This window comes from Wasmannia auropunctata, unplaced genomic scaffold (genome assembly GCF_000956235.1).
Source record: "Wasmannia auropunctata unplaced genomic scaffold, wasmannia.A_1.0 LD336053.1, whole genome shotgun sequence".
Lineage (NCBI taxonomy): Eukaryota > Metazoa > Arthropoda > Insecta > Hymenoptera > Formicidae > Wasmannia > Wasmannia auropunctata.
In genome coordinates this window covers 2,935,784-2,950,927 of record NW_012026837.1, presented here as the reverse complement: position 1 = coordinate 2,950,927, position 15,144 = coordinate 2,935,784, and the positions used below count along the sequence as shown (strand labels likewise).

General features: G+C 46.3%; 1 protein-coding gene across 2 annotated transcripts in view; it reads left to right on the top strand.

The window, feature by feature from the left end:
• The first annotated feature begins 234 nt into the window (after window positions 1–234).
• The window catches only part of LOC105451086 (failed axon connections), a 28,048-nt gene continuing 13,138 nt past the window's right edge, over window positions 235–15,144 (top strand). For both annotated transcript variants that reach the window (XM_011691318.1, XM_011691317.1), the window contains exon 1: window positions 235–900. In XM_011691318.1, the coding sequence (XP_011689620.1) occupies window positions 547–900 (354 nt within the window). In that variant the 5' untranslated portion in view covers window positions 235–546. The remainder of the gene's footprint in view (window positions 901–15,144) is intronic.

Here is a 15,144-nt window from a genome sequence, read left to right as displayed (position 1 = left end):
GCACGGTGGGGAAAGGGAGAGAAGACGTACAACGCGCGCGCGCGCGTGCGCGCTCCTTCTCTCCCTTTGCGTCCGTCTCTGTCGCGCGCATGCGGGCAGGGGTGGCCGACCAATTAAATATGTCGACCACGGCGGGGTGTGGCGCTTGCGCATGCGCGGCGGTGGGCCGCCGCCGCGCGGCGGACGGCCGGGGGAGTGCGGGAGAGCGGGACCGACCGAGCGGGCGGCGAAGAAGGAAGGAACCGGCCGGCGAGCAGAACGAGGCGACGAGTGCTTGGCGTACCGGGCGTACGGTTTGTGTGGTGCGCGCTACCGTCGAGACAGGCTCGGAGACCCCGGAGAGAGAGAGAGAGAGAGAAAGAGAGTGCACGCGCGATCGAGAAGCGGCCAGCGGCGCATCTCAGAGTCGAGGGAGGATATAAGACCACGAGCTTGAGAGTCGAAAGGAGCGGTCGTAACCCCGCGCGAGCGACTCAACCCCAGCCGGTGAAAGGGGACGGTGGACGAGGAGTTTCTTTGGAGACGCGCGCAGCGTTATAGGCGAAAATGACGATGGCAACCGAGACAGAGAACAACGGGCCCGAGAGCAAGGAGATCAAGGACGTGAAGGAGATGAAGGAGGCGCTTAAGGACGACGCGCCGCCGGACAACAAGCAGGAGGAGAAGGACGCGGCGGCGAAGAAGGACGAGACGGCCGGGAAGAAGGAGGACGACGCCGCCGCGGCCGCGGCCGGCGCGGCGACCGCGGCGCCGGCGAAGGCCAGCACTGTGCACCATCCCGACTACGAGAAGGATGTTGTTTATCTGTATCAGTTCCCGCGGACGCCGCTGCTGCCATCCCTGTCCCCGTACGGTCTCAAGGTGGAGACGTGGTTGCGGTTGAACGGCATCAAGTACGAGGTGAGTGTCGCCGAGAGCATCTTTTCCCCCCTCCCTCCATCTCTCTCACTCTCTTTCATTCTCTCTTTCCCGACTGCACGACGGCCAAATCGCCGTCCCCTACGCATTTTCTTTCTTCTTACGTGCGTGTCTGTCCGTTCGTTCGCCCGGCCGCCGGTCCGTGTGTGTGCCCGGTGTGCGAGGGAGGATCGATTGCCTTTATCCTACTCGCGTCGACCGAGCGCCGGTCTCTCCGACTGTGTCGCTTCTTTCTCTCTCTCGCTCTCTCTCTCTTTCTCTCTTCCCTACCGGGCGATGCGACGGAAACCCGCGCGCGCACTCGATCGTCCCTCAGAATCCAGAGATTTTCGAGATGTGCGATGCCGTACACGAAGTTACGCTTCTTCTCCCTTCGAAGGGGGAAGAAACGAAATCCTTTCCCCGCGAGATCTCGCGATGCAGGAGTAAAATCGGGCAGGGGTATTTCGCGGATTCGCAATTCCGGAAAAATTGAAAAATGGTCCATTTTCTTGCAGCGGCGAAGACCAGTCGATGTCGATGTGGCCAAGCCCGCTTGCGCGCCCGCTTCGTCGCGTCTCACGATTAAAAAAACGAGCAGGGATCGCCCTCGCGCAGGCACCGTCATCGGCGCGATCATCACGGTCCGAGTAATCGAGAGAGCGATTTAAATCCCCCCTCCCTCCCCCTCCCCCGTCCACGACCGTCGCGCAATCGGCGACATGGCGTCGCGATTTAATCCGCGCGGCTGGTATAATGTCGGCCGGTCGGAGCACTCGCGCGGCGAGTCCGGGGGACGCTCTGCGACGCACTCGACCCCCGGGGGGATGATGATTTTACGCCGTTCTCCGGGAGTTGTGCCCCGAGATGCCAACGAACGCGCGCGCGGTATTTCGCGTTTGGGGGAAATCTGCAGGGGTAGATGAAGGGAATGCGAAACGTATACGTTCGCGCTCGCGCGTCCCGCGATCTTTTTCGCCCCTGGAGGAGGGCCTGTTTACGCGGCCGCGAATTATAGTCGTCGAAGTCAATTCGGCGGGAGTTCACTCGGAGACGACGTGACGTCCGTAAACTGCGTCACGTAAGTCAATTTTGCGAGTAAAGCGGTTGTGAAAGGAGAAGCTCCGTCGCGAGAAATTGCAGCGACTTTTATATACTATACTTAGCGACTCCCCTTCGATTTCGTTCTCACTGGACTGTTGTCGTATATTCTTCCAGTCGAGGTAATCTAGCTCGTCGTATATACGTGCTCGAGTGCGCATCGCAACGTCGTGAGCGTTAATTATCTTGCTGCGACGTACGATAAAAATGCACGCATAAAGACGGCCTTCGCGCGGACCGCTTCAAAATGGCGGCCGCTGTCAACTTTCGGTGCGGTGCCTCCGACCTAGGCGTAGACCCTGCGGCGGAAAAGCAAGAGAGAATTTAGTTCGGTTTAAATTCTCATCGTCATTACGGGAGCTGCAATTAAAAAATTTTTTAAATTGTGATTCCGACCAGGAGAAAAACACTCTGTGTTTAACGAAACTTTGCACAAATTATGGATTATACTCTCTAACGAGGTTCCGCTATACTGAAACGAAAATTTTGTTTAAAGTACAAATGAAAATTTGCAATTCCATTCCCGTCACGCGTCCGTGTTTCTGGACCGTATTAAAGATCGGGACGATGAAAAAAAAAACGTAATATTAACATCCTCAATGCTTGCGCAAATATTCGCTTGTTATGCTTCTTGCGAGTATTAAGTTTCAACCACGCTTGAGAGAGTCTCGGAGATGCTTTTAATCGCGTGGCGTGTTTTTACTCCCCGAGGAGATATCCCGGCATCCGATTTAATTGATCTCTCTATATCCAGCCTACGCTTCTACGCGTCCGCGGTCGTTTGCAGAGAGAGCGATAGAGAGAAAGAGAGAGAGAGAGAGAGAAAAAAAAATAGGCAAATAAGCATGCCGAGATGGATTCTCATTTTTAATCGGGGGGTGAGGAGGACGGGATTAATTGGCGGGAATTCGACGCGGTGATTCCGGAGTAACGTCTGTTTGCGGTATGTCCGTTGCCGTCGTGAGAGAGGGAGAGAGAGAGAGAGAGAGACGCGGTAAAGCGATCGGCCGTTTCTTTCCGCTGCGCGATTTTATTGATATAGAAAGCGGGGCATCCCGCTTCCGAGAGACGAGGTAAGAAAACGATCTTATGGACGAAAGTACGTAGTCTATATATTCCGCCGGAATATCGTTGCGGTCGCGGAATTGTTCACGTTTCCGAGAAACGCGCAGTGTGCCGATAATCGCGGCACGCCGAAGTCGTCGGGCTTGTACCGTCAGGTGTCCCCCCTCCCTCCACCTCCCCCTCGCTGTCGATCATCGTGTCTCGCCGATTCGAAGAGACGGATATGGAGTATCCGCGAATTTTCTTCCTCTCTCGCCTTCTTCGCGCCCAATCAATCGTCGCGAAAATCGATTGTTCGCTCGCGACTCATTGTCGCCGTCGACGACGGGGCGACGCTTTCTCGCGCGAAAGTTGGAATTCTTCCCAGCGGGAGACAGAGGAGCGTAGGAACCCTCCCTCGCTCCCGGCACGTCTAATTATCGCGATATTCATTAGGACGATATTGTGAGCGAAAATCATCGCTAATGATCGGCATAATGGCCAATTGAGAATTCGTTCGCCGCTTCGCTTTTGTATCTTCATTGTCGGTCGCTGTGCGGTCGTTAGCTCGCAGGAGCGGCGGGTTAACGGGCTTCTCTTTCTCTCTCTCACATTTTCATTATCGCAGCGCGGGCTCTTGTAACACATACGGAACGCTTCCAGCCGCGAGAATCCAGCCGATGGCGACGATGGTGAATTCGAAACCTAAGTATAACGTGTCTCACATTGAAGACCGACGCGTATAGAAACCAGGCCTCGTCTGTACGAAACTGCGGCGAAACTCGAAACGAATTTTCTCTTCTCGCGATATTGAGCAAGCAGGCTATATAGGCTAGAAGTACCGATTCATGTACACCGAAGGTATCGTGAATATTTGTACGTATATATATATATTTTTTTTTTTACCGCGAATTCTTCCAACGATTCGCTTGAAATTTTCCTCGACGGAGAAAATTATGACTGTCGTTTTTTATAATTATCTTCTCTTAACTGTATATATCCTAGCAATTAATCCTCGAATTAAAGCTTAATTAGAGCGTATCATCCGGAACGCGCGGTGAGATTAAAATATTACGAAGATTTCCTTCGTCATCTCGTAAATCAAACGGATACTCCGCTGTACTTAGAAGTAAGTACTTTGCGTTGAGAGAGAGAAAGAGAGAGAGAAGTAAAATCCATCCTGAACTGACACCGGGCATGAGTCTGTGCATATATATAAAACCGTTCTCGCGTACAATCGCGTCGTTGCGGGGATAAAGTTTTCCGTAGCTGTGACTCCGCGCAGAATTCCGCGCCGGTGATCCCTAGCCTGGTTTATCGACCCTCGTGACACATTTGTCTTCCTTCTACGTTGTCGCTCTTGCTCACCCCTACGAGTCGTTACCCCGACATCTGTTGAACATAACGCCGTTTCTTCGCGAGTAGGGAGCGCGCGGACGAGGAGGATTTGCCGTTCGCGGCGACTAGGCTGTGCTAAACCGAGGAATATCGCTGCTCGTACCGCTCGCGAGGAAAGATCTCTCAACGAAGTTTTAGAACGAGCTTCAAAGAAACGTGCCTAATCTAATCTAGGTCTATTGCCGGTGATATTAAGTTACATCAGAGATCGGTTTTCTAGGGTAGAAAAGCTTAGCTTCGCATCTTAGTGGCCCATCGATATAACAGTGGTTTATTCCGAGACACTCGAATTCATTTAAAGTCTTAAATGAAATTTTGAATCGAGGTTCAAAAAGATGTGTCCCTATAATCTAATCTAGCTCAATTGACGGTAATGTCGCGTCACATTAGAGATCGATCTCTAGAAAACTTTGACAACTTCCATCAATACGCGTTTCATTTCGCGATCGACCCCGTCGTATCTAATCGGAACAAAGGATTCGTTCAACGCTAAAATCATGGTTAATGGCTGCCATCATTGATACTTCCGATACTTCGAGACGTATCAGTTGCACAGATTATTTATGGTCCCCTATAAATAGCGCAGAGTTTGTGCCGATATTAGAAGACTATTACTCATTTTAACATAATGAGAACGAAGATAATTGCACGGCAATGTGTAATTAGTCGTTGCGTTTTGCCTTCGAGGAAAGCCAATTAGATAAAATATATTTCTTCTTAACTCCATTAATTTCCGTGCGATATCTTCGATGTATTTTTGACGCACAATTCTCTGTAGCTCTAGAAACGTGACAAAAGCCCGTTATTTGCACAGTTTTGTTATCTCTTTGCAGTTCTGACTTTAGTTTAACTCGCCCCTTGAATCGCTCATTTAAAAGCCACTGTCGTTTCTCTTGAAAACTTTTCATTTTCGTTCGATTTTCAATATAGAGATAGGAATGAAAATATATTAAGTAAATTTTATAAGTTAAATTTTTTCTATGTGTGTATATATATAATTTTTTTTAAACGCGCATTTAGCGTCCCAAGAATTATATCGCAGTTCTCTCCACGTCAGTTAATTATTTCGCTCTTCAATCAATACAGTCACGGCACCATAACTGCGTGCCGCGAAGTGGCAGCTGTCTTTGCCGTATAATATCGTGCCATGAGATATCATTCTCGTCGCATTTTCCCAATGAATGCCCGTGCCGATCGCGAAATGGTTAGAATTGGAAGGAAAGAGGTCACAGGTAATACAGAGGAAGTTTCCTATTGAACCTAATCATTACCAAGATAGCTACAAATAACGGGTGGAATGGACGCGGAGATCAATTGGTCGGGCTGTGGCCAATTTCGGACATGCTAACGGGTTATCGCGCGTCCTAACGGGCACACGTCGCGTTTTTCGAGAAATGCCCTTTCCTCGCGCGTTTCTTCGATTCCGCTTCGCGTCATCGACATCTCGTAACTGGAACGGCCGCGACACCATTCTGTGACCTGAAGATATTAAGGGAGGGAGGGGAGGACCCGCCCTATATTTGGACCTTAATTCTTTTATCTCTCCGAGGGATAACGCTCGTTTTATTATCCCAGTTTTGTATTTAACTTTTCTTGAAAAAAAAAAAAAAAAAAAGAACGCGTAACCTTGCGTCAAAGATAATCTCGGGTACTTAAACTCGGAAAGCTATTTTTAAAAAGTCATCAATTACGAAGGATGCGTGCGAAATTATTGAGGGCACAAGAGACAGATAGGCGCGGGAGATTCGCATTTCGAGACGCACGCACACACGCGACGTTGAACCTCTCTCGTCGTTTTCTAAAACGCGACAATGCATCACGGAGAAGTCACGTTTTCTCTCCTCGATATGAAGCTGTCGTTGAATTGTGCGAGGAGAAAAGCGAAACGTTTTCTGCAGACTTTCGTCCGAAAGGCGCGCGCGGGACGGCGCTAAAATGTGTGTTACTATCGTTCGAGGAATGCGGCTTTGTCCGCTTTTTTTCCTCCTTCCCGCATTGCACCGCTCAAGCAGCGAGCTGTAAATCAATGAAAACGCGCGAACGTTGAATTCTTTCGCTTCCGCGTCGCGATGTCCCGCGATATCGGCCAGGGCGGGGCAAGAAAAAAAAACCGAGTGTTCGAGGAATGGATTTAGATATTAGGTCGTTGAACGAGCGCGTGGGACAAACGGAGGATTTTGCGTTCTCGATAGCCAGCGCTCCGAGAACGTCCGATTACAGTCAAGCGTACACACTGTTATAAATTATAGTGTCAAATTTAACTTTACTTAAGTCGCCACTGCTCCTACTTAATAATTAGTTATTTTTAAATAAAACAATGGAATTTAACCCACATTTGGATTAAATTTGAACTGTTTTAAATTATTTAACTCCACTGTTTTAGTTAAAAATCATTATTTATTAAGTAGGAGCAGTGGCGACTTAAGTAAGATTAAATTTGGCACTATAGAAGATTTAACAGTGTATATATATATATATGTGTGAGTGTATATATCTTTACGGGAAATTCGCGCACGTCGTCGTAGGGACACAAACCTCCAGCATCGAAATTTCATTTGTCAAGAGTAATTTAGAAAGGCGCTTTAAAAAGGTACAAAAGTGAAGACCCCGAGAGAAAGAGAGACACGAGGCTCGAGCGCTAAAACGATTTCGTGTAATCGGCCCCGGTAAGAAGAAAATAATTTTCCATCTGAGCGCGGCGCTCATGACGGAACGTTTATCGGTTAATATCGTGCGTTGCGATGTAGGAACAATTGGCAAATTATTAAGTGCAGCATCCGCCCGTTTAATCCTCTCCGGAGTGTTCACACGTGTTTCGCACCCGTCTCTGTCACGGTGTTTCCCACCACCGGCGCGGCGTCGCCTAACTAAAGCACGGAGCGCGTCTCGCGTGGATGCAGCGTCTCTTGGATCCTCTCGTGCGAGTTCGGAATGTAACGAGAAAGAACCAGTGAATATACGTTCAAGAAGAACGTGTCTGGAGATCTCTATAGCATCGTGCAGCATTTTTGTCTTGTAGAATATTGTTAAGGAATTATTTGTGTAATTTATAATATTAATTTATGACAGTTGCTATAAAATCATATGATAGCTATTATTGATTTATTAAATAGCGTGCATGTTTGTCTCAATTTCGCTCCGAGTTTCTTCTAGTTCGTTTGCTTCGAGAGTACTCCAGTAACTCTTGTCAAGAGGAATTCACTCCAAGTTAACAAAAATTTCATAATTGGGCGAGAAAGTGCGTGATTTCCGGACACCCTGTGCATCATCGGGAATTCAAGAAAACTTACACACGTCGAGATTTCCGCCGGCCTGGTTCATTCTGGCTTATCGAAGAGGGAAGGGCGAGGAAGGAAAGGGCGGGGCGGCGTAAGAGATGGCTCTCGGAGCCGCGGTACTCGGTACAGCTGCACGCATCTTTGACCTTCGGTCATTGCATAGGCGTAGATTATCGTGGTTGCGCTCGAAATGAAACTTTTAAGCGGCTGAAACATCTCGGTACGAGTAAACATCTATGACTGAAATATACACTAATGTCGTTACAACTCTAATTAAATCGACTGTTTTTATTTTTATAAAGCGATATTTACAAGCGATTAATTTAAACTGTGACGCTTTGGAAGTTAATAATAAGTATATTATTAATATACTATAATTTTGTAGCAACTGTCATAATTATTTTTGTAATTATAATATTAATCTTATAATTATTATAATTTATTATTATTTAATACAAAGCTTTTGCGAAATATTCGCATCGTAAAAGTCTCGACAGATAAACGAATCAATCTTGGATATCGATCGTTTTCGGTGCAATACTATAAATTGTATCGTTTCCGCGATACCCATCGGCGCAAACTTCCGCGACAAAAGTGAGGACGATCGGAGGTGTAGTCCGCCGCATACCGACGCTACTTCTCTCTACAATTATAAATGACTGCACAATGCTTGTGAATTCCTTCCTAAGGGTACTGTAAAGGACATAATCAACACCGACCGAGTTATGGTACGGGCTGGGCTCTCGCTCGCAACTTAACGAGCCATGAAATTAGCTGAGTCATAGGATTTAAACAGCATTCTACGCGAGAAAAAACAAAGTGCTGCCGGTTAACTTAGAAGAAGCCGCCGACGTTATTTTTCCCACCGTGTCGCTCGTTCCTACGAACGACGCTCCCGCCGGTTATGAACCGAACGTTTAACCGTTATGGAACGGCCGTCGTCTTCTCGTATCTCTCGGAGAGAACGAAGGATGCACACGCGAGCGGCGCAAGAACGTTATGGATTTTATGTACACGGAAACAATAATTTTGCGGGGCTGGGGGTGGGTGAGAGGGGGGAACAGATGAACGAAGGCGTCGCGGTTTATTGCCGCGAGTAGAAGAAGCGAGATCTCTATTGAGCGCGAATAGATCGAATACGGACAGCTGTTTCACGTCCATCAGCTGCAATCGTGTTACGATCCGCGATCGCGGCGACGATTTACACGAGCCGTATAGATTAGCATTAATTGGAGAACGATATTTCTGCTGCAGCACGCTGGTATTTCTGATGCACAGTGTATATTTATACGTGATGTCCTAGATTTATTCGTTCGTCTCTTTTCGATTGCAAAAATCGTGTCGACAGATTGTAAATGATTACAGACAGATTATTATTATCGTTCTCTACATGCCATTAATTAAAATTTAATTTGAGACTTATCGATATACTTAACATCAGTCATGGTGGCCTTCATGTCAATCAATGCTTTTGCTTATCAATTTTGCAAATTTTATCACACATAATTTTACATATCTCGTTAACAAGAGAAAAATGACATAAGCACGTCGTATACTTCCATTCAAGAAATCGATACTCGTGTTCGACGATAAAAAAGCCACTATAAGATTAAAGGAACACCCGGTAGGTTAGAGGAGGGAGGGAGGGGGAGAAGCAACCTCCGTATCTTTCCCTCCTTTTTTTTTCTATCGGCGAGATAAAAAAAGAAAACATACACACAGATACACGCGGCCGATATGCATTCCAACTGCGCCGTTGCCGCAACCTGTTTTAAGGCGCGTAGTAGTCGGGTAACGGCGTTGATCGCGATTATCGGCCACGGTGCCTTTCCGAGAAGCTTTCGAAAGGCAAGCGAAAATACAATGTCAAGCGGACGACGGGGAAGTGTGGGGGAGGGAGCTAGGAAACACGCGGCTGGCTCGCTCGCTCCGCGCGCCTCCTCCTCTAGCCGCGCGCGTATACGTTTCCGGCGATTTAAAGACCGCGACCTGCCTCAACCGGGTAAAGTAGGTGCATATTTTCCTCACCTGCCGCTCGCTCGCTCGCTCGCCCGCTCGCCAAGTAGCCGCGCGCGTATGCGCGTATATCCGTACATGTGCGTACCGCGGCACGCGCTCGCGCGTGTGTTGGTGCACACGCGTCAACATTAGGTACGCGTGTATATATATACATTACGGGCGCGTTTTACCACCCGCTAATCCGACACCGACGCGCGGAATGAAAGTTTGTAAATAAAATTTCACGTGTGACGACAGCGAGGAATTCGCGATTGCCGCGCGTGTCGGCCTTCGGAGTCACGTCAAGCGGAGTCTCTCCCGTTTTACGGCACGGTAATATATACCCGCGGGATAAAATGGATGAATGGGGATACGGGGACGTTCCCCTATTCGCGATCGTAATTTTAACGATATTACAGCACCGCTGTCGAAAAATCTATACCGCTCTTTGCGAGACAGTGGAAAGCGGAACATCGCCCACCGCGACGATTTTCGTTTTTCATATATTTATTGTCGTATCTTTGCTATCTAAGCGCTAATTAAAACCGTGTTAAAACAAAGTTTAAAAGAGAGTCTAGTATAAGAGTACAATTATTCTGTATTTTCCTCTTTTTTTTTGCGCAGGAAGAATTAATAATTCTAGTTTTGTCGAATATTGAATTAAGTTCGCGCTGCGAGATATTTTTTTAGTAATTTCTCTTTCGTAATTCCTTCATAATTTTTTTATCTTCATCGCGTTTGCGACTTCGATGTTATATTATGACTGGCTTATGAGCATTCTTGTTACAAATCAAGTAATTAACACGTTTAATTATAAATATTATCGTTCTTATCATGACTCGAATGTTGCTTATGACGTGCATGTTCAGTTAAAATTCAACTTGACCGAATCGCGATTAGAGAGTTATGTCACCACCTCCTGTACGGCGAAGAGGAGTTTTAATCGGTGGAATGTTTTCTCTTGTAATATCTTGTATCGATATACTGACAACAAAAATAACTTTGATGCATTTTTTTTTCTATTTTTGCTGACATTCAGATTTACGAGCTCAAATCGTATATCGAAGTTTTATAAAAAAAATCGACTATCATTAATAGACTGATATGATTGGCTGACACATTAATAAATGTCTACGATACCTTATAAAATAACATTAGTTTCTAAGCTTGAATGTGTATTATATCGGAAACGTAAAGACGAAATTATTTTCATTTGCTCTATGTAGCCGCCAAGTCTCACGCAAGTCAAACAAGGGCTGTTTAATGCTAGTTGTAAGCATCTATTGTTGACTTAATCGCGATGCAAACACGGCGGCAATGAGAATCAATGTGTTAATCAGCGGACGATACACACATGCATAACGATAACAAGCGCATTTGTTGCGCGTGACGATGTTCCTTGTCTAAAATAAATTTTCCTCAACGAACGTTCGGCGCGATTTCGCTGGCTGTGGTGACGGTAGGGGAAATTACGGAGGACATATTTTTTGAGAATCGCGCTTTATAACAATTACAGATAGGGCAAGTTCTTGTTCTTCGGCCAAGTGAACGTTCAACGAACATTCCGATTTCGTGGAAGTAGGGACACAATTACAAATTCATTATTCGCCCCACCCCGGCGTCAAACTTGCGAAGTTTCGCGAAGGAATATACGAATTTCGTACGGCGATTTAATTTTTTGACGAAGGGATGTCGAGGGATCTCCCGATCGTCAAGTTCGCGCGCTTCACCGCGCAATTGCCGTATATATAGGCGCGCTCACCGCGTTACATCCGCCGCCTCTAAGAATTTCTCGTGTCGCGCCTGTTATTCGAGCGCGTGCCAAAGGCCGCCTTACGTCAATAATTCGATGCTACCGCGAGAGTAGCGGTCGACGAGACAGGCGCGCGGACATGGAAATCGGTATTCATAAAGCGTGCCTTCGTTCCCTGTGGCAGGACGCGACGGCTGCGATAAAGAGGAGCGTATGCGTCGCGCGGACGCGCTCACTTTATATAGCGATGCGCGGCGCGGCGCGAGCCCGCCACGTATGTCGCAAGACACGGGACAGCCCTCTCGGACGCCAGCAGGCCTCGCCGGCGAGAGGCGAGGAATAATGCGATACATATTGACGAGCTGCCGATGCTCGGCGGTGGAAAAACAATCTCCGCGCGTGCACGCGCGACTGCGAAATTACTTCTCGCGCCTAGCTCCTGCCCCGTTTCCTCTTTCCCTCCAGCCGATGCCGATCGCTACATGCCGCATTCCGTCCGGATGATTTACGTTCCTCCACCGCACCGTCCCGATTAATTCCTACGGAATTTTTTGTCTCCCCGCCCCACGCACTTATTTATCTCCACCGATACATTGGCGTTTGTCGATAGCCCGTTGCGGACTCTTTCATATAAGTCTTTAAACGCTCTTGCGGAAAAAAACGTCACGCTGGCTGATCTGTAAATGATCTTTCTCGTTCACGAGGCGCGACTAAATGTTAAATGTCAAGATACTACGGTATCACTTGATTCACAAGATCAAATATTTTGCCGGCGATACATGTATGTAAATATACATACTTATTTATATAGATAAATATACGATATATAACGGTGTAAATAAAAATGTGAAATATTTGCGAAAAAGTTTGAGGAGTTTTGAAAAACTGAAGCATATATTTGTAATATAATAATTAAATTTATAATATTTATAATAAAATAATTATATTTTCTACCCTACAATTGTCGCGAGTAAAGATAACCAGTGGGAAGAATGTAAACAAAATGTTTCCATTGAAATGAATTCATAAAGTTAAATGGCGACGTGCCATTTTTTATTTCAACGAAGAAAATATCTTTTTACGTAATAATAAAATGGTATAAAAAAAAATTATACCGCAGGTTATATCGCGCCATAACGCGAGAGATACAAGTCAAATCGATAAAAATTCCAGCTTGTGCTCCTGCCAGTTGAGAAGTCAACAAGCGCGAGACTCGTCTTTACTCGCGGCTGTTTTTACTTGGGTGACTGATTTATTCGATGCTCGCGATCGATGGGGACGGTCGATGATAAATTGACGCCGGTTGCTGAAATTTCTTTCGATGATATAAATTCCCGGCATTCCGTCGCCAAGTCACGCGGCTAATCAGCCGCGATCAGTAATGAGACATCGTGGTAATGCGTAAGTAAATAACGTCGGTCATAAATTAAGCAATTCCAGAGTATTCTGATTATATGCGACGCGTACGCGCCGCGAGTTTTTATCGTCCAGCATGATCGGTCACCCGGCGCAATTATTCATGAAGAATGACTCACCGGAATGGTATATCCTGGAATTCAGTCTTATAGTTACTGACGCGAGAACTATTGCAACACGGCCATACGCATCGGAGTTCCGCTCGGAATGTCGGTTTAGATAATGCGCGCGAACTTCGCGCGATTATCATATATCATTGTCGCAACAAGATCGTCTCCTCTTTTGAAAAAAGAGAAGTGCGAGCCGACTTAACGTCGGAGATTTAAACGGAGTTTTTCAACTGTGCGAATTACTCTGAAATTCGTATTCATGAAGAGTTCCACGTAATTTTGTTTAATGTAAAACAAAAACATTAATATTAATGATATTGAAATTGAAAACATTAATATTAACGATATTAAAGAGTCTATATTTTATTTATTTATTACATTTAATATTTAAAATATTTTGAATTAATTTTTGCTTGCAAAGTTTGATTTTAAGATTCAGCTCGTAATTTTCATAAATTTTTTTGTACATCACTTTTTATATCTATTATGCTGAGAATTTATCTCTTGTAACAGCGAAAGGATGGAATTGTTTATCAGTGTATACAGTTAACTACCGACCCTGATATTATGCGGAATCTAGAAGTATATTTACAATCTCGAGTGATTGCAGAATTAAAATAACGCGTGTCCATGAATGTTTAACGGAGGAATGTGTCAACATTATAGCTATACCGATCTTATCTCGTCCTAATGGGAGATATCGTATTTACGTTATCTGTTACACCGGATTGATTCACACACACGATAGGCGTAATTTCTCGTGTTTCGTGCCGCTTAACGCGACGACGCAACCTCGATTCGACATGCGAGAGACTTCGCCGCTGGCTCTTCTTCGCGTCGCGCTTTTCCCTCAAATGCGCAGCACTTTGCTGCAACAACACAACACACCACGCGCGCGCGCGACATGCGTCCGTACGGATTATCCGCAATCGGCGTAACGCGATATAATAAACTCCTCTCGAGATATTATCGATCCCGTTGCGCGATATTACCTGCGGTAAATTATGGTATAGGTGAGCCTCCCCCCCGGAGAGAGAGAGAGAGAGAGTCCGGAGGAGCTTCACGAACGTTTTTCCAGATGCACACGAAAGTCCGCGCGCACCTGGCGCATCATCGTTGCCAACGAGCGTTACGAACCGCTTCCCAGTAACGTTTTCCCCCCGCGCGGTATATAAGGTTTCGTCTTTGTCGTCGCATAGAAAATGCGTCATACGACTCGGTCGTAAATTCGCGAATGAGCTTTCCGAAGGTGAAGCGCGTGTATTGTTCTCGCGTTTTTTTTTCTCTTCCTTTCCTCGCGTCGATTACCGTTCGTGTCGCAAAGCGGAGCGAGGACGCGGGCTCTATCGCGGGACCGTTCCCTTCGGGAATCGTTCCCGATAAAGCAAACTCCCGATAAAGCTCTTCCCCCTGAGTGGTCCCGTGAGCGCTCTCCGCAGGGCTCTCCCCTTTTGCGAGACTCTCGGATTCGAGACACGCGCACGTGTCCGTGCCGAAGAGAGAGAGAAAAGATATCGCGGTAATAAAGTGTGACCCCCGCGGTCTGAGAATTCTGCGAGAATTCCTAAAGGGAGGATTTAATTGGAAAACGATTGATTTTCTTGATTTCCATGGAACCTCGGATTTAAAAATACAACATTGGGTCGGCAAATTCTTCAATATTGCATTCTTTCCACGTGCCTATTTATATCTACGCTGTACGATACCTTACTGAACTATTCTCGTTTCGTCGAACATCCTTGAAACGTGTGTGAAGTTATATAGAAATCGGACTCGTTTTTTGCAGTCGCACGAGTCTGCGTTATGGCGATATATTGGCTGAATTAACGTGGCTTCGAAATTCTGTCTAATCGCGGATTCTATTGTATACGTCTATTACCGCCTGTTTAGCCTCTCCATTGTTCTAAACTTCTAAGTTGCATGATTCCAGAGACGCAGTAAAGATTTGCAAGCGAAGGTTCATGCAAATTATGTGTACAGAGTTTGTGCACACATACACGAACAATGTGCGCATTGTTCCTGGGGACGTATTATAACTGCGCATGAAATACGACGGCGCTTTATAACTCGTGTCTGTTATATACTTGTATCACGCGATTCAGCGCGGAGCAAAAAAAAAGTAAAAATTGTAGACGTGATAGAAAATTTT